Source organism: Cololabis saira, chromosome 1, assembly GCF_033807715.1.
Source record: "Cololabis saira isolate AMF1-May2022 chromosome 1, fColSai1.1, whole genome shotgun sequence".
Lineage (NCBI taxonomy): Eukaryota > Metazoa > Chordata > Actinopteri > Beloniformes > Belonidae > Cololabis > Cololabis saira.
Window position 1 is genome coordinate 3,595,400 of NC_084587.1, and position 26,619 is coordinate 3,622,018.

The window sequence follows — 26,619 nt, forward strand, 5'->3', positions numbered from 1 at the left end:
GAGTGACACCTTAAACCCTCTGGTGGAGAAATCTGCCATTTAGTGCTGACAGCTCCATCTCTCAGCTGTTTCCCCCCTCCTCCTCCGGGGTGTAATAGGCCTGTCATCGTCATCGCCATCGCCATCGCCCCCCACGCTGGCGCTTTGTCTAGACGGCACTTTATCAGGAATCTCCTCTTCTCCTGCGCCGTAGATGAGGGGGGTCGTTCTCACCGCCGGGGGGGCAGATGGGATTAAGATAAACGTGTGACCTCCACGCCGCGGCCGTCAGTCCGGGCTGATTGCTCTCCTGGCACCTTCTCACGGCTCAAATCTCCATCCTAATAGGCAATTTTCTCAGCCACTGGCTTCCAGGAATCCTGTTTTCTTCACCGGCTTGAAATTGCTTTTCCAAATAGTTTCTTTCTTTCTTTCTTTCTTTCTTTCTTTCTTTCTTTCTTTCTTTCTTTCTTTCTTTCTTTCTTTCTTTCTTTCTTTCTTTCTTTCTTTCTTTCTTTCTTTCTTTCTTTCTTTCTTTCTTTCTTTCTTAAATAAAAACTTGAAATATTTCCATATACAAGTTACATTCCAGGTGGGTTTTATTGCATCATTCCTGCGGTTTTTCTGCATCGAGTCCTGGCCGGTCGTCCGTAACCTGCTGCTTTCATCCCTAAACTCAAACCTTTAAAAAGAACCAGGTTCTCAGTACAGGTGGTTCTGGGCTGGAGTCTGACGCCGGGCCCCAAATCTGATTATCTGATCTGTGCGTCCCCACCGAAGCTCCTGGGGCTCACGGTTGCCATGGTAACCAACGTTGATGGAGAAAGATGTAAACGAACTAGAGCGGTGAACTGAATTAAGACAATGTGACAAACGTTCAGGTGGAGCAGTGGTGAAGGTTTCTCAGAGCCGGTACCCCAGTACCCTGGGACCCTGGTACCCTGAGAACCCTTTACCCCAGGACCCTGGTACCCCAGTAACCCTGGTACCCTGGAATCTCAGTACCCCAGGACCCCTGGTAACCCGGTACAGTAGTCATTGTTCCTGTTGTGTTGCAAACGACCCAACAGACTACCCAACAGACTACCTGAAGACTTCTTCTCTCCCCTTTTCCCGTCCTCTCAGCCTCCAGCCGGCCGAGGCCGATGCCGGTCCTTCCTGAGTCCGGTTCTGGTCTGTAGCTCTGGTTCTGTTAAAGGGGGGGTGCTGCCTGGTGCTGGATCAGGACGGGGGATCGTATCGGAGAAAAGGTTCTGATGCAATCTGCTGGTTTCCTTGGCGGAGTCTGTCTTGAGACGACGTCTGAGTTTGTGAGTTACTCAAGTCTCGATCACATTTCTTCTTTTGACTCGTTTAAGTCGAGTTTACTTGTGCAAGTAAACTCAAGTGGATGTGCAATAACGAGTATGCTGCTGTATGTGTAGAGGGAAGTGCAATAATGCTGCTGTAGCAAGGTATTTTTTTGTGTAGAGGTGTTTTTTCAGGACATTGCGAGGGGGCATGCAAAGAGCGGGGGGATATGACGATGTGTTTTTGTTTATTGTGATTTTATATGTTTTGTTATATATGTGGTGCCTGGAGTCTTTAGTTTTGTCCAAGACAAATTTCTCTCAAGGGAGACAAAGATTATCCTTCCTTACTTGTTCTCTTTTTGAAAAAAGCTTGATTTCCTGTTTTATTTTGAAAGTATTAAGGCAAAGCTGTTGATGTACCTTATACTGTACAGCTCACCTGAGGCGGTTGTGAACACCTGAGTCTTGTTGTTCCCTTGAGCGTCTGCTCCCCTGCTCCCCTGCTGGTCCGTTGTCATTCCACCTGTTGACCACTCGCTCCTCAGGCTGCCACGTCATGTTTTTTTAGTTCAAATAAATATTTATGTTTGTTTTTCCTGTATTTGGGTCGTACTCCTGCAAGGGAATCTGGTTAGTGTACAAGGACGTCCAGACTCTCATTCTGGATTTATCCCCCGGGACTCGTAACCAGCTCTGGATCAGTTTGTATGTAGAGACGGGGAGAAACAGGGAAAAACATGCTCTTTTTCATATCTGTGAAAGTGTCTTTGATGCAATTTAAAGTTGTTTGAGTGTAAAATCCCCTGCCGGGTGGCGAAGGCCAGCTGCTCGCTGATTCGCCTGCAGTGAAAGACTTGGTGACTTGTAACATGAAGGCGGATCGAGGGAACCCAGCTGTGATAAACAGAAAGCAACTTAAAAAACAAATGGACTGGAGAGAAATGTTCAAACTGAAAGTAAAATCATGGAGATCCAAGGGAAAAACACAAAAAGCCCCAAAACGGTTCGTTGGAAATGCAAAGAAAAGCAAAGCTTGACGTTTTCCAGGAGAGAAGATTACAAGACCTGACAACCGTGACCGTTTAAGATGACAAATCAGCAACAACGACATGTTTTTTCCCGCCAAAATCTAAGATATCACTATTTTTAGTTCTGTTGTTGTTCTTTAGTTATTACTGCAGTTGCTTTTTTTTGTAAATTATTTTCTGCTCTGTTATTATTTAAAGCGCAGATTGTGAAAAGCTAATTTCAGCAGCTACTAAATTACATCCCGGTGGTCCCCCGACAACTTTAATCCCCATTAATGAGTCAAATTCATACAATTAAAAGATAAAACCCCTCAGCTCTGTTTTTTATTAACTGCCAGTTCATTCCAGATGATTGTTTTTAATCTGTACTATTGTGCTTTTAACATCTTAAATCTACACTCTGATATTAGATTTGTGCTCGTCTCTTTTTAAAGCAGTAAAAATATCAGTTTAATGTGTAGAAATGTTCAGCTCTAGCGGGCTCCCATCGCTTTGGTCCTGGTCGTGTTTACAACCACACCTACATCCACCTGACGGAGACACTCAGCCGTCAACACAACAATTTTATCATTTATACAGAAAAATCCCCTCCAATTCAGTTTTTGTCCCATAAAGACGTGTTGGACGGGTCTGCTCTGTTCACAGAGACCCGCTGAGATTGATCTTTTAGTGCAAGATTATTTGTCCTAATCAGAGTTATTCCTCTATGTATACCAACCCACGCTTAGCCGAGCTACTGACCGCCCCTTCTGGAAGGGACGACACCACGAAAGCCAGAAGACCGGAAGAACATTGCAGAGCATCGCGGAGTTGAACGCACCTCACTCAATAATCGATTGTGTTTACTTGGATTTCTGGAAACTCCAGTTTAATCCTGAGCTGAATTGTTGCCAATAGCTGGATTTAGAGTTTTTGTGGCGATTGTCGCACATCGAAATGGAGGCGGGATGGGGGGGGCGGTTTGTGAATAAAGTCGAAATTTCGAGAATAAAGTTGAAATACATTTCGACTTTTTTCTCGAAATTGTACACACACATAGACATACATACTGGCTTGTTCACCTGCATGCTTGCTCTGTAGTTTTTGGGGTTAGTTAGTGGTAGCTTAGCTCACACTGTGGTTTGGGTTGATTGCTGCTTGTGTTTTGGTCCGTGTTGGTTTTGTGTTTTGTTTGTGGGTTTTGTTGCAGATTTCCAGTGCTTGACGTGTGCCTCCGTGTGTTCCTGCTTCCTGGATTGGCAGTGGATGTCGTCACCCCCCCACCCCACACCAACCACCCACACAAAAAAAAAAAAAAAAAATCACTGGGTTTGTATGTATATATTTATGTATGTATGTGTATGAGTATGTAGGCGTATATATGTATATATATTAAATATAGCAATATTGCACATATATATGCCTTTGGTTTTTACCTACATGGTATCAATCATTAATATGTGTGCAGACAAGGTAAAAAAAAAAAAAAGAAATTGTACTTCAACATTAATCTCAATCTCTGTATGATCGAAGCAGGAGTCTGGTTCTCATTGCCGGCAGTAAGTCAGACTTGTTCCCGGTGCATGTTGGACTCCGGCAGGGCTGCCCTTTGTCACCGGTCCTGTTCATAATTTTTATGGACAGGATTTCTAGGCGCAGCCAGGGGCCGGAGGGGATCCGGTTTGGGAACCTCAGGATTTCATCTCTGCTTTTTGCAGATGATGTTGTCCTGTTGGCTTCATCAGACCGGGACCTCCAGCATGTGCTGGGGCGGTTTGCGGCCGAGTGCGACGCGGCAGGGATGAGAATCAGCACCTCCAAGACCGAGGCCATGGTTCTCCACCGGGAAAGGGTGGCATGCCTTCTCCGGGTGGGTGGAGAAGTCCTGCCTCAGGTGGAGGAGTTCAAGTATCTCGGGATCTTGTTCACGAGTGAGGGAACAATGGAGCGTGAGATTGACAGACGGATCGGTGCAGCGTCCGCAGTTATGCGGCCGGTGTACTGGACCGTCGTGGTGAAGAGGGAGCTGAGTCGAAAGGTGAAGCTCTGGATTTACCGGTCAATCTACGCCCCTACCCTCACCTATGGTCATGAACTTTGGGTAGTGACCGAAAGGACAAGATCGCGGATACAAGCGGCCGAGATGAGTTTCCTCCGCAGGGTGGCTGGACGCTCCCTTAGAGATAGGGTGAGGAGTTAGGTCACCCGGGAGGAGCTCGGAGTCGAGCCGCTGCTCCTCCACATTGAGAGGAGTCGGCTGAGGTGGCTTGGGCATCTGTACCGGATCCTCCTGGATCCTCCCTAGGGAGGTGTTCCAGGCATGTCCCACCTCCCTAGGGAGGTGTTCCAGGCATGTCCCTCCTCCCTAGGGAGGTGTTCCAGGCATGTCCCACCGGGAGGAGACCCTGGGGAAGACCCAGGACACGCTGGAGAGACTGTCTCTCGGCTGGCCTGGGAACACCTCGGACTCCCCCCGGAGGAGCTGGAGGAAGAGCTGGAGGAAGAGATGGAGGAAAAGCTGGAAGAAGAGTTGGAGGAAGAGCTGGAGGAAGAGCTGGAGGAAGAGATGGAGGAAGAGCTGGAGGAAGAGCTGGAGGAAGTGTCTGGGGTGAAGGAAGTCTGGGCATCTCTGTTGAGACTGCTGCTCCCACGACCCGGGAACAGATAAGCGGCGGAAAATGGATGGATGGATGACATTAATCTCGTCTTTTCGACTTTTTTCTCGACATTTCGACTTTTTTCTCGAAGTGCACAATGAAAAAAAAAATCTTCCTCTAAAATATTATTTTTATTTTTCTCCTTCCTGGCCCTAATACTCTTCTGTACTAACCACTCCTCTAACTGATGATTTACATCCATGTGTGTGTGTGTGTGTGTGTGTGTGTGTGTGTGTGTGTGTGTGTGTGTGTGTGTGTGTGTGTGTGTGTGTGTGTGTGTGTGTGTGTGTGTGTTAAGGGGTGTGCCAAAGACCCTCAACGCCCCCTTCTCCCCCTTCTCCTCCTTCTCCTCCTCTTTTCCCGTCTCCACTCTTCTCCAGCCCTCAGTCTCCGTCTTCCTCCCGAGCCGCTCTCCTCCCATCATCCTCCCATCATCCTCCCATCGTCCTCCGAGCGGCTCGTTTCCCTGGAAACGCGAGGAGGAGCATCCCCATCAGCCTCCCGGGGAGGGAGGGAGCGAGGGAGACGGAGTGGAGGAGAAGTTTGTAGTTGGAGCCAGAGCTGGGTGCCGGCGGGGGGGACCAGGAGCCTCGTCACCCCCCTGTTCCTCTCTCTCCGTCCTTCCTCCTCCTGTTCTCGGCCGGCTGCCCCCCCAGCTCCCGCCGTGGGGTCTCAGCTGTCCGTGTCTGTCCCCCCCTCCCTGGCCGCCTACCTCCCCCGGCTGCTGGGAGCCTCGGGGCCGCTGCGCCGCCGGAGGATGTCTCGCCGGGAGACGCCGCCGCCGCCGGCCTCGCCGCCGGCCCGGCGGGGGGGGGACGAGGACCGGCCGGAGCGGGCTGAGCCGCTGACGGACGCAGAGAGGGAGATCATCCAGGACACGTGGGGACACGTCTACCAGCACTGCGAGGACGTGGGGGTGTCGGTGCTCATACGGTCAGTCTGTGCAGATATTGATCACTGAGGAGGCTGTTCACTTCTGATTTAACTTTTATCAAGTTTCATCACCGATATTACGTCCCTCAACGGATGCCAATATGGTTTTGATGTGATTAATTCAGGAGTCAGTGATCAATATAAGACCATCACATCACTGAGAGGAGGAGATAAGAGGAGATCATTTGGGATTTTATTATTTTAGTTTAGTTTAGTTTATTGGTCCTTTCAATTTCCACAACACAAATAACCCAAAGTACAGGTGTAAATCATCAGTGTAATACAAAAAATATATCATTCTTTGGTATATATATATATGCAATTTTTTTTATCTACAAACCAAGGACCAAAATGTGTAGTTCAGGGGTCGGCAACCCAAAATGTTTTAGATCCATATTGGACCAAAAACACAAAAAACAAATATGTCTGGAGCTGCAAAAAATGAAAAGTCTTGTATAAGCCTTAGAATGAAGACAACACATGTTGCATGTTTCTATATTAGTTATAACTGGGGGGAGATTTTTTTTTCATTATGCACTTCGAAAAAAAAAGTCTAAATGTCTAGAAAAAAGTTGAAATGTCAAGAAAAAAGTCGAAATGTCGAGATTAAAAAGAAAAGGAAAAAAAAGAAAAAAAGGAGAAAAAAAAGAAAAAAAGGAAAAAAAAGGAAGAAAAAAAGGAAAAAAGAGAAAAAAAGAAAAAAAAGAGAAAAAAAAGAAGAAAAAAAGGAAAAAAGAGGTCAAACATTTTTGAAAAAGCTCCAGGAGCCACTAGGGCAGTGCTAAAGAGCCGCATTCGGCTCTGGAGCCGCGGGTTTAGACCCCTGGTGTAGACTGAAGCCTAAGCTTCTGACGGCTTCCCTTTCCACACACCAAAACAACTTCTATTCATGTTAAATTAAACTAAACTAAAATATTGTCTCACATTTTCATTTCCTAGTTCATCAAATGATTATTGATGTCTAATCAATGTTTTCATTTTGTACCGATCATCATGAAACTGATCATCACTGGATCGTTACGGCTCTCATTGATCCTCCTATGACCAGTTTTTCTTGCCACTTGTTTGGTTTCAGGTTTTTCTCCCACCAGGGGAGTTTTTACCTGCCGTTGTTAATGTTATGTTTATGTAATAGTTGCTCGGGGGTTTATGTTCTGGTCTCTGTTGTTATAGACGCTATTTAGATAAAGCTGGATTGAATTAAAAACTGATGATGTGATTCTCCTCAGGGGTTTGTTTTAAACATGTTTGTGACCTGCGAGTATCACGTAACGTTCTTGTTCGGGTGAAAATAACACGTTGAGATAGTTTCAACATCTTAAGAAGTTCAATCCGAAACCCTTAGGTGAAGTGAGGGGGCACTTTGGTTTCCCACTCTGGTTTTCCTTTCTCTCCTTCTCTACCTTCTCCTTTTCTTTTTAATGGGCGGTGGTTCACTGGTGTCCCTTTTCCACCTTGTTGTTGTCTCAACTTGTTGTTTCAACTTTCACGTAGGGCTGGGCGATATATCGAGTATATTCAATGTATCTCGGCTTCTACTCTGTGTGATGTACAAAATGACTCTATCGTGAATATATACATTGTATACATTGTCACGCATTTGCTTTTAGCCGCGGGCATTAAATGACAGACTTTTCTCACTCTCTCGTCTCGTCTCTCCTTCTCTGACACATAAAACAAGCGCACATACGTCAGTCACATGCTGTCGTTATGCATCATCAGACGCCCAGTCGAAAAGTAGCGGCAGCTGATGCTAATGCTAACAAATGGAGGAGGACGTGAGTTCCACCTAACTTTCCCAAACTCGGCCTGTTTGCGCCGTGAGTTCATCCACGCGGTTGCTACGCGTGATGGACTCTTTTCAAAGTAAACTGGGACGGTTTAGTAAAGACGGGAGGGGACGTTTTCTCCTCGCACGACGCACACGGCTCTCCGGAGTTGTGGATGTTACTGTTAACTTTACTGTCGTTACATCATAGATGTCTTTATCATCACATTTTACTATAGTTTATTATCACATTTTAAGTGTACCCCCCGTGTGCATGTGTGGTACATGAAGGCATAATTATGTGTACATATATGGTGGTGCTTGGTAATTAACTGAAGGAACATGTTTGTAGTTATAGAAATTTGCATGTTAGTTTGTTATTATTTATGAATATTCACCCCCCCCAGGCTACATTACAGACTGCGGTGGGAAACGGTCTCCATTGTCCCTTTGATGGTTCTTCTGCTGCTCAAACACAGTTTGTTCCTTATGAGACCTGAACCGCTCAAATTTAATGTTAAAGCTAATGTAGATCTTATCTCGTACTAAATCATTCTGTTGACTTACATAAAAATAAATCTAATCAAATCCGAGGACTCAAATCTGATTTAAGAGTCCAAACCCAATAGAAACAGAGTCCAAGTCATCAGAATCTTGATACCCCCCCCCCCCATAGAATATCAGGGCAGAAACAAGTCGCTGCATTTCCTAATCTGCCATCGACACAAAAGCTGCAGTTTAAGGACATTTTTCCTTCATTGGCCACTAGGGGCTGAATACAAAGGCCCCAAGAGAAAATGTTTGCTAAAAGAACCCAAATATTTCTTGAAATGAATCCGACCTGTCTGTGAGATGGACCGTCTGAGTTAACGACAGTAACTAAGGGGGCGGGACTTACCGAGGGGTGAACTGAGACAGTTGAGGGTAAATCTTAAAGTTAGCTCCTTTTCAAGCTCTTTAATAAAGAGTAAACACAGACGGGTGTGAAATGAATTGAGTCTGCAAAACAGATTATCTCATGTGGGTTATTAGTTCTGCACCATAAATGTTGATATCGTAGCGTATTTCCAGCCCGTTCAGCTGCAGATCAGAGTCTTTTCCATTCGACAAATTCAACAGTTAGCTTATCTTCCGCTCATGTCAACGGCTGAAAAGATTAAGCTCTGATGCAGCAGCATCGACGTGGTGCCACCTGGACCTGCTTTAGGCCGGAGATGTTCGGTCACCTCCATGTTCCCTTTGAACCGTCTCTCTTCATTCATGACCACCACTGCAAACGGAAACCTGGCAACCATCTCAGCTCTGTCCGTTTTTCTTCTTCTTTTGTGCCTTGTTTTCAGTTAGGCGAGTTTCTCAATCAGTGAAAGTGGTACACTATCGCCACCAAGTGGTACGGAGTTGGAGTTCGCCAAGTCATTGGATCCTACCGGGTCCAACACTGACTGAAACCGACGACGGCGCTAATGTTTCCATCTTGGGTTCGATGGTATTGATTATGTAAATACTGAACATCACAGGCCTCGACAACCGGCCAAGACGCAGTCCAACAAGGCTGTTTCACACACAACAAAATCAAAATCATTTTATGTCTGTGGCTCCGGTTCACGTTAAAAGTAATTGAAGCTCAATTTACAGAGAAAGTAAACAAGTTCAATACAAGTGAATCAATTCCCAGTTGAATTTAGTCCAATTAGAGTCTAATATTCTGTCTGTTAATCCGTTTATAACTCGATCCTGAGCATGTAAGAGACAGCGAGAGACGGTAAAGACGGAAACACACTATTCAATCAGGAGATCTAACGCGGTTAACTGGACTTATGTTAAAATCACAGCAGCCTAACAACAATATGTTTGTTTTTAATTTGCTCATGTGTCAGCTTTACTCATAAAATCCCACCAAAAACAGCAGCGGTTGAAACTTTCACGAGGTGGGTTTCAATTCAAATTCAACATGTTTCACGACCATTTTGTTTCTTTTGTGTGTATTTTACAATAGAAGACGCAAACGGACTACTTTGCAACGGCTAACCTGCAGCTGTGCGAACAAAGCTTCACGGTTCAGCTGCAGAGCTAATTAAACAGCCTTTTATGATTCACACAATGACGGAAAAATGTCTGTAATTTTTCAGGATAATTGCAGACAGAAGAAACACGCACACACACACACACACACACACACACACACACACACACACACACACACACACAGACACACACACACACACACACACACACACACACACACACACGTTCGCATCAATTAAAAGGAGCCATAATTAAGTCAAATAATTTTTCTGTTGTAGTTTTTAGTCCGTCCCCAAAAGGGAGCAGAATAATGGATGTCCCCACACCGTCAGTAGTGTGAGAACACACACACACTCCGTCCCTCACCCTCTCACCAGAGCTGAGACGAGTGCCGTGAAGGAGGGAACGCTGCATTCCTCTCCACGTGAAGCTGAAGGACGACTCAAAAGTCCTCCTCCAGTAATTGAGACGGTGACATTTCTGAATTAGAGTCCGGTGCATGTACGACTTTAACTTTAAGCACGTTGTTTATAACATTTCCACCATCTCCCTCCGTCGCCGCCAACGTCTTAAAGGGTGAGGATAAACACTTCTCCAGGAGTAGGATGTCCAGATGGAGAGTCATTAAAAAAAGCTGCGTAGTATTAGGGCCAGGCAGGAGAAAAATAAAAATAATATTTTAGAGGAGGAAGATTTTTTTTTCATTATGCACTTCGAGAAAAAAGTCAAAATGTCGAGAAAAAAGTCGAAATGTCGACATTAATGTTGAAGTACAATTTCGAAAAAAAAGTCAAAATGTTGAGAAAAAAGTCGAAATGTCGAGAAAAAAGTCAATTGGATTTACGATATTGATTTGAAACACATCACACATATGCAGTTGCATAACTTCAGAAACGTACCCTTAACGTTATTCTCCAAGGATTTAAGTTAGACATTTACACTTTATTCACGGAATTGTATTGAAACTTTATTCACGAAATTTCAACTTTATTCTTGAAATTGTATTTCAACATTATTCTCGACATTTCAACTTTTTTCTTGACATTTCAACCTTTTTTCTCGAAATTTCGACTTTATTCACGACATTTGAACTTTTTTCTCAAAATTGTATTTCAACATTAATCTCGACATTTCGACTTTTTTCTCAAAGTGCACAATAAAAAAAAATCTTCCACTCTCAAATAATTTTTCTCCTGCATGGCCCTAATACTCTTCCATACGACACGGATCCACTGCTTTTCTCAAACATAAAATAAAGATTTGTATTCATTTTAATGTCGACAGCTAAATATTTCCAGTTTTTAGTAATTGTGCCCTGAAGGGGACGTTGAAATGAGCAGCGAGTCGCGGCGAAGTGTGTGTGTGTGTGTGTGTGTGTGTGTGTGTGTGTGTGTGTGTGTGTGTGTGTGTGTGTGTGTGTGTGTGTGTGTGTGTGTGTGTGTGTGTGTGTGTGTGTGTGTGTGCGTGCGTGTGTTTCTGCTTATCTGCGGATGACAGCAACAGCCTTTGGCACCTCACCGGTTCCCTCAGTGCCTCCGTATCCGTCGCTCCTTTCAGCCTTCCTCGTCTTTCACTTCCCTCCTCTTCATCTGCTCCTTCTTCTTCCCGTCGCCTTGACGATCATGAGATCATGTCAGAGGTTCAAAGTGATTCCAGATATCTGACACTTCACTACGTCTAACCCGTGCAGCTAATAACGGCGGCGTGTCCATTCATGGCGGTGACTCGGCCCGCGTCCACATCAGGACGTCTCCGTGTGATTTAAGGTTTCGCTAAACGCTTTTTTATTTGACGCTCGTAGAAAAACACGACCTCTTACTCGCTCCGTCGTAAACGACTCCTCCGTTTCACGAGGGACGTTAATGTAGGAGGCTGAGATGGACCCATCAGCAGGAGGGACGTTTAGTTTCTCTCTGGAGTTTATCAGATCACATTTAACGTAGCCCTGGAGTTTCTCATGGCAAGAAACCGTTATAGCGTTTACGCAATTAGGGCGTTACCCCCTAAACTATCGTGCATGCTTGATGCAATCAAGGCCGGGTTCACACCGTCTCACGGGGAAGAGGTAGCTCAGAAAATGGCGGTCATACATCTCGCAGCGAGATGGAAGATGGAACCGTCTTCCGACCAAAAGACGGATATTGAGCAGTTGGAAACCTTACGACTCCGTTCACTGATTCGGCCTTTATAGTGGAACCTGAACGCAATCCCGTAAAAAAGTGAAGACAGAAACAGAAACAAACTAAGCTTTATGACATGAATCGGGCGGCAGTAGCTCAGGTGGTAGAGCGGGTCGTCCAATGATCGGAAGGTCGGCGGTTCGAATCCCGCTCTGTCCCAGTTTGCTGTCGTAGTGTCCTTGGGCAAGACACCTTACCGACCTTGCCCCGTGTGAATGTGTTTAAATGTGTATGAATGTTGGTGGTGGTCGGAGGGGCCGTTTGGCGCGATATGGCAGCCACGCTTCCGTCAGTCTGCCCCAGGGCAGCTGTCGCTACAAAACGTAGCTACCACCACCAGTGAGGATGTGTATGAATGAATAATGATTTCTGTAAAAGCGCCCTGGGTGCCTTGAAGGGCGCTATATAAAACCAAGTCATCATTATTATTATGAAGCAAAACTGACCGTATCAGTTCGTAGCTACGACACAAGAGGGCATCGTACAGTCTCACCAGATGTTCGACGATTTCAACTTGTGTAAGATGTACGATCAATAGTCGGAAGTGTACGATAACTTTCCAATCCCTGTAGAAAAGCGAGTATTTCTTCATAACTCTTATTTACCATTAGTCTGATTTGGAATCTAGTTCACCAGATTAATTTTTTTGTAATTGATCTGGTGTTTTGTCGTGTTTTTATTGATTTTATCATCACTTCTTCTCTCATGCAGAGACGCCCCCTTAGCTCCATCCCATCAACAAACCCATTTCTCATTCAGCGTTGTTGTTGTGTACGATAAGTTTACGTCAGCTACGATAGTTTCGGGCTCTCTGTACGATTGGTTATTTTGGTTATTTTGGTTTTGGGTGTCTGGCAACACTTCTAGGTCTACGTCAAAAAGATCTTTAAAAATGCTAAAGTTAGAGTTTAAAAGCAATAATTAAAGACAAAAAATATATCACTTAAAAGTAATTAAACAAATGAGATTCAAGAAATAAAAGGTTGCATTGCATTGTGGGAGATTACTGAAATTCAGCAGGAAATAAAACGGTTTTCAACCTCGATTTAAAGGGAGATTCAGCATCCCTGATGCATTCTGGGAGTTTGTTCCACAGGTGAGGAGCATAAAAGCTGAACGCCGCCTCATCGTTTTCGGTTCTAACTCTGGGTACAGAAAGGAGGCGTGACCCTGACGACCTGAGGGTTCTGGTTGGTTCATCCTGGACCAGGAGATCAGAGATGTGTTTTGGTCCGAGACCATTCAGAGATCTAAGAACTGGACTTATATGGTCTCCTGGTCTCAGTGAGGACTCGGTTTCTAGTCCCCTGGTGAGATGGTTATATAGATTTGTGTGTCATCTGCGTAGTTATGGTAGCACTTACATATAGATGTTAAACAACACAGGCCCCAGAATTGAACCTTGGGGAACTCCAAGTTATTTTTGTTAGCTCAGATTTGAAGCTACCTAAAGACACAAAATAATCTGTGTCTGTTGGATATATAAAACAATAAATAAATGTATAATTAGGGGATTGATCTCTTGTTTGACAGTGTACACAATGACTTTTATCACTTTAGCTACTCAGTGCTGACACTGCCATGACTCTTTAACTGTAAATAAAGACCTAACAGATTAAACTTATCCACATTTTAAAGAGAATAGGTTTTGTTCTGCTCCCAGTTGTACTAACAGATGGCCGTTACCGGCTGTGCGTTGGCCTGGAGGGTCCAAGTATGGAAGTTAGTTACGGGCTGATGCTATAAATGCATCAGCCTAGTCGGCCCCTGGGCCTCGTCACAGCTTGGAGGTCCGACCCGAGTCCAGCAGCCCCTGAAAACATAGTTCCTGGGATTCTCTGGGGGGTTCAAACCCCTCCACAGTGATAAGGCGGAGGATGGCGGTGCTGAACCCACCCACCCTGAGGGTTAGCGTGAGGAGCTCAGCCACCCGGGAAGAGCTCAGATAAGATTCATCTTCATCGGTAGGAAATAGTTGAGGTTTTAGCATCTGGTCAGGATTTCTGCCAGATGCCTTCCAGGATGAAGCATCTGGACACGGCCCGTCAGAGAAGGGACTCGGGTCAGAACCACGGATTGCTCTTGGTTGTTCTGGGAACGTCTCAGTGTCCTGGCTTTGAGAAGGTCCGAGGGTCCCTGGCTGCTTCCTCTGAGAACCGGTCACAGACCGGTATCAGACCGGTATCAGACCGGTGTCATCGGCTCCTAAAATGTCTTTGAAGGTTTGAGCAGGATGGATGATGGATGGATGGATGGATGCATGGATGGATGGATGATGGATGGATGGATGGATGGGTGGATGGATGGATGGATGGATGCATGGATGGATGGATGATGGATGAATGGATGGATGGATGGATGATGGATGCATGGATGGATGGATGATGGATGCATGGATGGATGGGTGGATGGATGCATGGATGGATGGATGATAGATGCATGGATGGATGGATGGATGGATATAGATTTTGTACAGTTTGGTGTGTATTTGTTGCGGCGTGTGTTTGGGGGCGAGTGTTTGTTGGCGTGTGTTTGGCGGCGTGTGTTTGGGGGCGTGTGTTTGGAGGCGTGTGTTTGGCGGCGTGTGTTTGGGGGCGTGTGTTTGGAGGCGTGTGTTTGATGCGTGTGTTTGATGCGTGTGTTTGGTGGCGTGTGTTTGGCGGCGTGTGTTTGGGGCGTGTGTTTGGAGGCGTGTGTTTGATGCGTGTGTTTGATGCGTGTGTTTGGTGGCGTGTGTTTGGCGGCGTGTGTTTGGTGGCGTGTGTTTGGCGGCGTGTGTTTGGTGGCGTGTGTTTGGGGGCGCGTGTTTGGAGGCGTGTGTTTGGGGGCGCGTGTTTGGGGCGTGTGTTTGGCGGCGTGTGTTTGGGGCGTGTGTTTGGGGCGTGTGTTTGGAGGCGTGTGTTTGGGGGCGCGTGTTTGGGGCGTGTGTTTGGAGGCGTGTGTTTGGGGGCGCGTGTTTGGGGCGTGTGTTTGGTGGCGTGTGTTTGGCGGCGTGTGTTTGGGGCGTGTGTTTGGTGGCGTGTGTTTGGTGGCGTGTGTTTGGCGGCGTGTGTTTGGGGCGTGTGTTTGGTGGCGTGTGTTTGGGGCGTGTGTTTGGTGGCGTGTGTTTGGCGGCGTGTGTTTGGTGGCGTGTGTTTGGGGCGTGTGTTTGGCGGCGTGTGTTTGGCGGCGTGTGTTTGGCGGCGTGTTTGGCGGCGTGTGTTTGGGGGCGTGTGTTTGGGGCGTGTGTTTGGGGGCGTGTGTTTGGGGCGTGTGTTTGGCGGCGTGTGTTTGGCGGCGTGTGTTTGGCGGCGTGTGTTTGGCGGCGTGTTTGGGGGCGTGTGTTTGATGCCTGTGTTTGGGGCGTGTGTTTGGCGGCGTGTGTTTGGCGGCGTGTGTTTGGCGGCGTGTGTTTGGCGGCGTGTGTTTGGCGGCGTGTGTTTTGGGGCGTGTGTTTGGGGGCGTGTGTTTGGCGGCGTGTGTTTGGCGGCGTGTGTTTGGTGGCGTGTGTTTGATGCCGTGTGTTTGACTCGTGTGTTTGATGCCGTGTGTTTGACTCGTGTGTTTGGTGGCGTGTGTTTGGTGGCGTGTGTTTGGGGCGTGTGTTTGGGGGCGTGTGTTTGGGGCATGTGTTTGGGGCGTGTGTTTGGGGCGTGTGTTTGGCGGCGTGTGTTTGGCGGCGTGTGTTTGGCGGCGTGTGTTTGGCGGCGTGTGTTTGACGCGTGTTTGGCGGCGTGTGTTTTGGCGGCGTGTGTTTGGCGGCATGTATTTGGCGGCGTGTGTTTGGCGGCGTGTGTTTGACACGTGTGTTTGGCGGCGTGTGTTTGGCGGCGTGTGTTTGGCGGCGTGTGTTTGGCGGCGTGTGTTTGACACGTGTGTTTGGCGGCGTGTTTTTGGTGGCGCGTGTTTGGCGGCGCTTGTTTGGCGGCGTGTGTTTTGGCGGCGTGTGTTTGACGCGTGTGTTTTGGCGGCGTGTGTTTGGCGGCGTGTGTTTGACGTGTGTGTTTGGGGGCGTGTGTTTGGCGGCGTGTGTTTTGGCGGCGTGTGTTTGACGCGTGTGTTTTGGCGGCGTGTGTTTGGCGGCGTGTGTTTGGTGGCATGTGTTTGGTGGCGTGTGTTTGGCAGAGTGTGTTTGGCGGCGTGTGTTTGGCGGCGTGTGTTTGGCGGCGTGTGTTTGGCGGCGTGTGTTCGGTGGCGTGTGTTTGGCGGCGTGTGTTCGGCGGCGTGTGTTTGGGGGCGTGTGTTCGGTGGCGTGTGTTCGGTGGCGTGTGTTTGGCGGCGTGTGTTTGGGGCATGTGTTTGGCGGCGTTTGTTTGGCGGCGTGTGTTTGGGGCGTGTGTTTGGCGGCGTGTGTTTGGGGCGTGTGTTTGGCGGCGTTTGTTTGGCGGCGTGTGTTTGGGGCGTGTGTTTGGCGGCGTGTGTTCGGCGGCGTGTATTTGGGGGCGTGTGTTCGGTGGCGTGTGTTTGGCGGCGTGTGTTTGACTCGTGTGTTTGGCGCCGTGTGTTTGGCGCCGTGTGTTTGGCGGCGTGTGTTTGGTGGCGTGTGTTTGGCGTGAAGCCGGGTCAAGTCTCCAGATGTCACCGTCTTTTCTGAGAGGATGGAAGGCGATAAAACGCCTGATTCACCAACGCGTACAAATGCAATTACACCGGGGAGTGAAGACGCCTCGGGCCTCTGCAGAAGCTCGTTAATACGGTCAAACTGAACACTCACTTCGAAAATCAGCCGCTTTGTCGCACGGAAGGTTCTGAAGAAAGAATAAGAATGATACTGTTCACTGAGAGCTGAGCAAGAATCTCCACGAGGTTAACTAAAACAACCTATTTTCACATTTACATTTGATTTCTCCTCTCTCAGAGCCTGCTGGGTAGTTTTAGGTACTGTTTATTACTTAATAATCATTTAAATAATAACAGCTGGTGCAACAAATGCAGCTTGTGATGAAGTTGGGTTTCAGGAAGATTCCTCTGACCTCGACCAAGTGGTCTCAAAGGAAGCAAAGAGTTGCATTACTTTGGATTTTCTGCTTGTTTTCATTTCAGCCACCGAAAGATACAGTATCTTTTAATGTCCCTTTAACTTTCTCTTGACTTCAACTTTGATGAACGCGAGGATGTGTTCAGCTGGGGGAGGAGTCTTCATTGCAGTGACCGACCCGGTAGGATCCACTGGATCGACTGATACCCCTTTTCCACCAAACCGGTTCCAGGGCTGGTTCTGGTTCACAACTCGTCCAACTTCCAAACCAGCTGAGAACCGTTTGTTTTTCCACAGCTCGGTGCTAAGAGGAGCCATGTCATTACGTTTCTGCAAACGTCAGTTACGTCGCTGCGTTTGCCTGAAAGTTGCAGCAACAACCAGGTATCTGCTCTAACAGGACTTGGTCCACGTAGCTCCTCCCTGGACACATCTCTAAAAGACAGGTTGTCTCCTCCTCCTCCCATGATGCTTTGCTGCATCCAGATTCATTCTGATTTGAAAATGTCTCCGTCTCCCAGTCTTGCTGTTGCCGTTGGTCTTAATAACTCCGTCCCCTCCACTTACGTAAGCGGCTCTTTCCTCTAAACCAGCAAAAAGTTGGTGCTACCTTGGAACTGGAGCCAGTTCTTTGTAAGTGGAGACAGAAAGCCCGGTTCCAAACTCAGCACTGAACCAGAACCAGAACCAGAACCAGCCCTGGTTTGGTGGAAAAGGGACCTTGACAGTACCGCTATTCGATAAATCCTCTCAATTCAGGACTACATCATATTTGTTTTTGTTAGTAATTACACCGGCCCTGTGGAGTTTTACTTGTGAAAAAGAGTCTGGAAGTCGCTGTATTGAGGCCCAAGTTTGTTCATGACTCCAAAGAGTCCAAGAAATTCATTTATACTTTTTGGTAAAGTAATGTCCCAGTTGGATTTGTAAAACTTTCAAAAAAGTCATTCAAAACACGGCAAACAGCCTTTAACCCAGTTGATATCTCGGTGGGTGTCAAGCGAACACGCTTCCATCATCCTTGGCTTAATGTTCAAATGTTCAGAAGACAAAACCGTCCTTTGATTTCCAGGTTGAAAAGGGTTTTTTTTGTGCCTGCCATGTCCCTGCCATGTCTTCCTTTAATGTATTGTACGCCGCGTCTTTGGCTACGGGAGATTAAGCATTTATAATCCCAACACGAGAACAGGCACATAAAAGGAAAAAGCCTTTCTTCTTGGGAGAAAACATCAGAGGAGCCGTTAACTTTCATGTTTTTCTGAGCAGAACAAGAGCCACGAGTCGTTTCTGCAGCCGAGGAACGGAGGTCGTACCGTGACAGCTGTCAGCGCCCAGTTATGAGCGCTGGTGGCCGGCCGAGCCTTTGTGAGACCAGCATGACACAGGATCTGAGGGATGTGGATGTAGAGCAGCGGTTCTGCCCAGGGCCCGACTCCAGCTGGGAAATAAACTGCTTTAGCGACACTCGGGCTGGACGGCTGACAGGATTCAAACTGGGTCAGAGCAGAACCCGTCTCCTTCAGTCTCCAAGATAATACTGGGAATTTAACAACTTGACTCTGCGCTGTCAGTAAAAGTCCTGTGATACTTAATCAGTCCGGCTGCTCCTGGAGCCGAGCCCGAGGAAACTTCCCTCCCACTTCTTTCAGTCGTTCCTCTCACACCGAGATGCTCTGAGGCCACAGATAAAAGCTGGAATAAAAACAAGCCTTCAACTCGAATCCCACGAGACGATTTACACTTTACCTCCCTATTTGCCACTGGTTATACAGGACTGTCTCAGAAAATTAAAATATTGTGATAAAGTTCTTTATTTTCTGTAATCCAATTAAAAAAACTAAAATGTCATACATTCTGGACTGAAATAACAACTGAAATATTGCAAGCCTTTTATTATTGTAATATTGCTGATTATGGCTTACAGTTTAAGATTAAGATTCCCAGAATATTCAAATTTTTTGAGATGGGATATTTGAGTTTTCTTAAGCTGTAAGCCATGATCAGCAATATTAAAATAATAAAAGGCTTGCAATATTTCAGTTGATTTGTAATGAATCCAGAATGTATGACATTTTTGAATTACAGAAAATAAAGGACTTTATCACAATATTCTAATATTCTGAGACAGTCCTGTACGTGAGGGACAACCTCTGGTTTATCGGGTTTTCCTCTTTCTTTCTTTCTTTCTTTCTTTCTTTCTTTCTTTCTTTCTTTCTTTCTTTCTTTCTTTCTTTCTTTCTTTCTTTCTTTCTTTCTTTCTTTCTTTCTTTCTTTCTTTCTTTCTTTCTTTCTTTTCTTTATTTCATTAAAAGAAAAACAGAACAGTTCAATGTAATTCCAACAAGTCTCTTTCCTTGAACAGAAAGAAGACTAAGCTTATTTTATCTGTCCCTTTTTCCTAAGAAATCAAATTTCTTAGGAAAAAGTTTTGATGGATGGATGGATGGATGGATGGATGGATGGATGGATGATGGATGGATGGATGGATGGATGGATGATGGATGGATGGATGATGGATGGATGTCAGGACCACATTATGCTCAAACTAGTTTGTTCCACACGACATTAACAACGATAGAAAACCCTGATCAACATCTGGATTCACAGCTCGCCTCACGCAGACGACGTGGAGTCGTGCTCCGTTTCCTGAGTGTTTGGTCGGAGTTCCTCCAGCATGTGAAGGCCAGTAGGAAACCTCCGTCTGAACACGTGTAATCCCACTCAGAACGTTTCTTAATCAGCAGTAAACAAAGAGAATAAAGCTCTTCCCGCTGCGACGGCTACGTGACGCCTGACACGACAACAACAATCATTTCCCCGTTCAACCCTCCAGGTTCCATCCTCGGTACTCATGAATCACAGATATATTTGATATGCTCCTGCAAACACATCCATCAGCAGCAGCCGCTCGGAGCGACACCTGCATCCAATTAGAGGCCATCAGTCGTGACTGCAGAGGCTCATCAGCGCCGCGGCGCGCTAAAGGTCTCTGCTCGGGACTTCCTGCCGGAGCGGCGGCGGCGAGGCGAATCAGGCACTTTCAGGTTCCTCAGCTGCACTTTAACGAAGGAGGAACAGATAAACGCTGAGCCGGGTAACATTTAGAGAATAATTAGCAGGAAGTCAGAGAGGGACGGTGCAGCTTCCTGCCGTGTCCTTGATGGATGAGTTTGTTTAGGGTGCAGGTGTCGGAGCAGAAGAAGCTGCTCTCCGTATTTATACTCCAGACGTGATGGTAAACGTGATGGAGTTCCTTGGTTAGGGTTAGGGTTTGGTTTAGGGTTTGGTTTAGGGTTATGGTTGTAGTTATAGTTATAGTTATGGTTATAGTTATGGTTATAGTTATGGTTATGGTTATAGTTATAGTTATGGTTATAGTTATGGTTATGGTTATGGTTATAGTTATGGTTATAGTTATAGTTATGGTTATAGTTATGGTTATGGTTATAGTTATAGTTATGGTTATAGTTATGGTTATGGTTATAGTTATAGTTATGGTTATAGTTATGGTTTGGGTTATAGTTATAGTTATGGTTATGGTTATGGTTATAGTTAGGGTTATGGTTATGGTTATGGTTATGGTTAGGGTTTGGGTTATAGTTAGGGTTATAGTTAGGGTTATAGTTATAGTTATGGTTATGGTTATGGTTATAGTTATGGTTATGGTTATGGTTATGGTTATAGTTATGGTTATGGTTATGGTTATAGTTATGGTTATGGTTATGGTTATAGTTAGGGTTATAGTTATGGTTATGGTTATAGTTATGGTTATAGTTAGGGTTATGGTTATGGTTATGGTTATAGTTATGGTTATGGTTATGGTTATAGTTAGGGTTATAGTTATGGTTATGGTTATGGTTATAGTTATGGTTATGGTTATGGTTATAGTTAGGGTTATGGTTATGGTTATGGTTATGGTTATAGTTATGGTTATGGTTATAGTTATGGTTATGGTTATAGTTATAGTTATGGTTATGGTTATGGTTATGGTTATAGTTATGGTTATGGTTATAGTTATGGTTAGGGTTATAGTTATAGTTATAGTTATGGTTATGGTTATGGTTATAGTTATGGTTATGGTTATAGTTATGGTTATGGTTATGGTTATAGTTAGGGTTATAGTTATGGTTATAGTTATGGTTATGGTTATGGTTATAGTTATGGTTATGGTTATAGTTATGGTTATGGTTATGGTTATAGTTATAGTTATGGTTATGGTTATAGTTATGGTTAGGGTTATAGTTATAGTTATAGTTATGGTTATGGTTATAGTTATGGTTAGGGTTATAGTTATAGTTATAGTTATGGTTATAGTTATGGTTATGGTTATGGTTAGGGTTTGGGTTATAGTTATGGTTATAGTTATGGTTATGGTTATGGTTAGGGTTATAGTTATGGTTATAGTTATGGTTATGGTTATGGTTATAGTTATAGTTATGGTTATGGTTATAGTTATGGTTAGGGTTATAGTTATAGTTATAGTTATGGTTATAGTTATGGTTATGGTTATGGTTAGGGTTTGGGTTATAGTTAGGGTTATAGTTAGGGTTATAGTTATAGTTATGGTTATGGTTATGGTTATGGTTATGGTTATGGTTATAGTTATGGTTATGGTTATAGTTATGGTTATGGTTATGGTTAGGGTTATAGTTATGGTTATAGTTATGGTTATGGTTATGGTTATAGTTATGGTTATGGTTATGGTTATAGTTATGGTTATGGTTATAGTTATAGTTATGGTTATGGTTATGGTTAGGGTTATAGTTATGGTTATAGTTATGGTTATGGTTATGGTTAGGGTTTGGGTTATAGTTAGGGTTATAGTTAGGGTTATAGTTATAGTTATGGTTATGGTTATGGTTATGGTTATGGTTATAGTTATGGTTATGGTTATAGTTATGGTTATGGTTATGGTTAGGGTTATAGTTATGGTTATAGTTATAGTTATGGTTATGGTTATAGTTATGGTTATGGTTATGGTTATAGTTATAGTTATGGTTATGGTTATGGTTAGGGTTATAGTTATGGTTATAGTTATGGTTATGGTTATGGTTAGGGTTTGGGTTATAGTTAGGGTTATAGTTAGGGTTATAGTTATAGTTATGGTTATGGTTATGGTTATGGTTATAGTTATGGTTATGGTTATGGTTATAGTTATGGTTATGGTTATGGTTATAGTTATAGTTATGGTTATGGTTAGGGTTATAGTTATGGTTATAGTTATAGTTATGGTTATGGTTATAGTTATGGTTATGGTTATGGTTATAGTTATGGTTATAGTTATGGTTATAGTTATGGTTATAGTTATAGTTATAGTTATGGTTATGGTTATGGTTATAGTTATGGTTAGGGTTATAGTTATAGTTATAGTTATGGTTATGGTTATAGTTATGGTTATGGTTATGGTTATAGTTATGGTTATGGTTATGGTTATAGTTATAGTTATGGTTATGGTTAGGGTTATAGTTATGGTTAGGGTTATAGTTATAGTTATAGTTATAGTTATGGTTATGGTTATTGTTATGGTTATGGTTATGGTTATAGTTATGGTTATGGTTATAGTTATGGTTATGGTTATAGTTATAGTTATAGTTATAGTTATGGTTATGGTTATGGTTATGGTTATGGTTATGGTTATAGTTATGGTTATGGTTATTGTTATGGTTATGGTTATGGTTATGGTTATAGTTATGGTTATGGTTATGGTTATAGTTATAGTTATGGTTATAGTTATAGTTATGGTTATGGTTATAGTTATAGTTATGGTTATGGTTATGGTTATAGTTATGGTTATAGTTATAGTTATGGTTATGGTTAGGGTTATAGTTATAGTTATAGTTATGGTTATAGTTATAGTTATGGTTATGGTTATGGTTATGGTTATAGTTATAGTTATAGTTATGGTTATAGTTATAGTTATAGTTATGGTTATAGTTATAGTTATGGTTATGGTTATGGTTATGGTTATGGTTATAGTTATGGTTATGGTTATGGTTATAGTTAGGGTTATGGTTATGGTTAGGGTTTGGGTTATAGTTATAGTTATAGTTATGGTTATAGTTAGGGTTATGGTTATGGTTATGGTTATAGTTATAGTTATAGTTATGGTTATAGTTATAGTTATAGTTATGGTTATAGTTATAGTTATGGTTATGGTTATGGTTATAGTTATGGTTATAGTTATGGTTATGGTTATGGTTATAGTTAGGGTTATGGTTATGGTTATAGTTAGGGTTATAGTTATGGTTATAGTTATGGTTATAGTTATAGTTAGGGTTATGGTTATGGTTATGGTTATAGTTATAGTTATAGTTATAGTTATGGTTATAGTTATAGTTATAGTTATGGTTATAGTTATAGTTATAGTTATGGTTATGGTTATGGTTATAGTTATGGTTATGGTTATGGTTATAGTTAGGGTTATGGTTATGGTTATAGTTAGGGTTATAGTTATGGTTTGGGTTATAGTTAGGGTTATGGTTATGGTTATGGTTATAGTTATAGTTATAGTTATGGTTATGGTTATGGTTATAGTTAGGGTTATGGTTATGGTTATGGTTAGGGTTTGGGTTATAGTTAGGGTTATAGTTATGGTTTGGGTTATAGTTAGGGTTATAGTTATAGTTATGGTTATAGTTATAGTTATGGTTATGGTTATGGTTATGGTTATAGTTAGGGTTATGGTTATGGTTATGGTTAGGGTTTGGGTTATAGTTAGGGTTATAGTTAGGGTTATGGTTATAGTTATAGTTATGGTTATGGTTATGGTTATGGTTATAGTTAGGGTTATGGTTATGGTTATGGTTAGGGTTTGGGTTATAGTTAGGGTTATAGTTAGGGTTATAGTTATGGTTTGGGTTATAGTTAGGGTTATAGTTATAGTTATGGTTATAGTTATAGTTATGGTTATGGTTATGGTTATGGTTATAGTTAGGGTTATGGTTATGGTTATGGTTAGGGTTTGGGTTATAGTTAGGGTTATAGTTAGGGTTATAGTTATGGTTTGGGTTATAGTTAGGGTTATAGTTATAGTTATGGTTATAGTTATAGTTATGGTTATGGTTATGGTTATAGTTATAGTTATGGTTATGGTTATAGTTAGGGTTATAGTTATGGTTATGGTTATGGTTATAGTTATAGTTATGGTTATAGTTATAGTTATGGTTATAGTTAGGGTTATAGTTATGGTTTGGGTTATAGTTATGGTTATAGTTATAGTTAGGGTTATAGTTATGGTTATAGTTATAGTTATGGTTATGGTTATGGTTATAGTTATAGTTATGGTTATAGTTATGGTTATGGTTATAGTTATAGTTATAGTTATGGTTATGGTTATAGTTATGGTTATAGTTATAGTTATGGTTATAGTTATGGTTATGGTTATAGTTATAGTTATAGTTATGGTTATGGTTATAGTTATGGTTATGGTTATAGTTATGGTTATAGTTATAGTTATGGTTATAGTTATGGTTATGGTTATGGTTATAGTTATGGTTATGGTTATAGTTATGGTTATAGTTATAGTTATGGTTATAGTTATGGTTATGGTTATGGTTATAGTTATGGTTATAGTTAGGGTTATAGTTAGGGTTATGGTTATGGTTATAGTTATGGTTATAGTTAGGGTTATAGTTAGGGTTATAGTTATGGTTATAGTTATAGTTATGGTTATAGTTATGGTTATGGTTATGGTTATAGTTATGGTTATGGTTTGGGTTATAGTTAGGGTTATAGTTAGGGTTATAGTTAGGGTTATAGTTATGGTTATGGTTAGGGTTATAGTTATGGTTATAGTTAGGGGTATGGTTAGGGTTTGGGTTATAGTTATGGTTATAGTTATGGTTATGGTTAGGGTTTGGGTTATAGTTAGGGTTATAGTTATGGTTATGGTTCGGGTTATAGTTTTGGTTAGGGTTATGGTTCGGATTTGGGTTCAGGTTCGGGTTTGGGTTCAGGTTTGGTTTAGTGTCTGGGTTGGACATACGGGTCTGACTGGACTCGGTCTTTTAGAGGCTGACATCAGGAACTGCTGTCTGTGTCTGATTTAGGACGTTCTCGACAAAGGTTGCACGTTCTGGGGTTGCACTTGACCCATCTGGGCCGGTCTCATTGATGGATCTCATTCTCTGTTCAGCATTTGCAGTTCATTACCGTAGAAACTACACTTGTAGTTCTCAAGACCGGTCTTGGTCTCGAGACCGGTCTTTTTGTGGTCCTGGTCTTGTCTCGGTCTCAGATAACTGAGATGCCGTTCCAAACCAAGGTGACAGAATCTGGTATCAGCAGTTCTTACTCTGATTAATGTTCAGTTTTGTAAACTATTTGTATTTTGCATCTGATTTAATGTGTTGGTGCATCTGCATGTGTCTGTATTTAATTACAGTTTCGTGTTTATAACAAACTTGTTTGAATAAATATATGAATAATATTTGCATATCGTTGTGATTGATTAAGCATCAGGTCCATTTCAGTGATGCTGATATACGGTGTAATCTGATTACTATAATGGTAAATAATGTAATTTCAATCTATAATATTTAAAATTCAGGTTTCATCTCCAAATTCAGTCCAATTTAAATCAGTAACATTTACTATTCTCTACTTTTCTGAGGTGGAGGGGGGTGTTGGAGCTGGTTATTCTGCTTGAGGACTTTGGAACTAGTTAGTAGTCGTGTCAATCCTTAAAAGCACTGGAGTCAATCCTCCAATAGTGTAGAAATAGCGGTAGTGCAGTCGCCACACATATCTGATCTCAGCTGATGGATGGAAACATTTATAGTGAGTTCAACATCATCATCCACTTCTCTGTGTTATTGTGCTGCAGTTGAAAACAAGCTCATATGGAAACTAGAACCAGGATGATGGAATACAATCACGCAGGATCAGGACATTACTAGGTTTGTTTTGGTCTCGGTCTGAATTAGTCTTGGTCTGGATACTCTCTGGTCTTGGTGGTGTCTTGGTCTTGGTCTTGAGCTGAACTGGTCTTGGTTTTGGTTCCGGTTTAGGTGGTCTTGACTACAAGTCTAGTGGGAACATAGATCAGCTCCAGGTTAAAACGCCTGAAGGGATAAATCGTTTGGAGAAGGTCAATGTCCTTCTTGTATGAATCTTTATTGATCTGCCTCTGCAGGTTCTTCATCAACTTCCCGTCGGCGAAGCGGTACTTCAGCCAGTTCCAGGACATGGACGACCCCGAGGAGATGGAGCGCAGCGGCCAGCTCCGGCTGCACGCCCGGCGGGTCATGAACGCCATCAACAGCGTGGTGGAGAACCTGCACGACCCGGAGAAGGTGTCGGCCGTGCTGGCCCTGGTGGGGAAGGCCCACGCCATCAAGCACCAGGTGGAACCCATCTACTTCAAGGTACCGGTACCATCCAGCCATCCATCCATCCATCTGTTCATCCATCCATCCATCTGTTCATCCAGCCATCCATCTGTCAATCCATCCATCCATCCATCCATCCATCCATCCATCCATCTGTTCATCCATCCATCCATCTGTTCATCCATCCATCCATCTGTTCATCCATCCATCCATCCATCCATCATCCATCCATCCATCCATCCATCCATCATCCATCCATCATCCATCCATCCATCATCCATCCATCCATCCATCCATCATCCATCCATCATCCATCATCCATCCATCCATCATCCATCCATCCATCCATCCATCCATCCATCCATCCATCCATCCATCCATCCATCATCCATCCATCCATCCATCCATCCATCATCCATCCATCATCCATCCATCCATCATCCATCCATCCATCCATCCATCATCCATCCATCCATCCAATCATCCATCCAT

At 43.5% G+C, this 26,619-nt stretch overlaps 1 protein-coding gene across 1 annotated transcript in view; it reads left to right on the forward strand.

The window, feature by feature from the left end:
• The first annotated feature begins 5,334 nt into the window (after positions 1-5,334).
• Positions 5,335-26,619, forward strand: part of LOC133450456 (cytoglobin-2) — a 29,915-nt gene continuing 8,630 nt past the window's right edge. The window contains exons 1-2 of the mRNA XM_061729106.1: positions 5,335-5,868; positions 25,932-26,163. Of these exons, the coding sequence (XP_061585090.1) occupies positions 5,693-5,868; positions 25,932-26,163 (408 nt within the window). The 5' untranslated portion in view covers positions 5,335-5,692. The remainder of the gene's footprint in view (positions 5,869-25,931; positions 26,164-26,619) is intronic.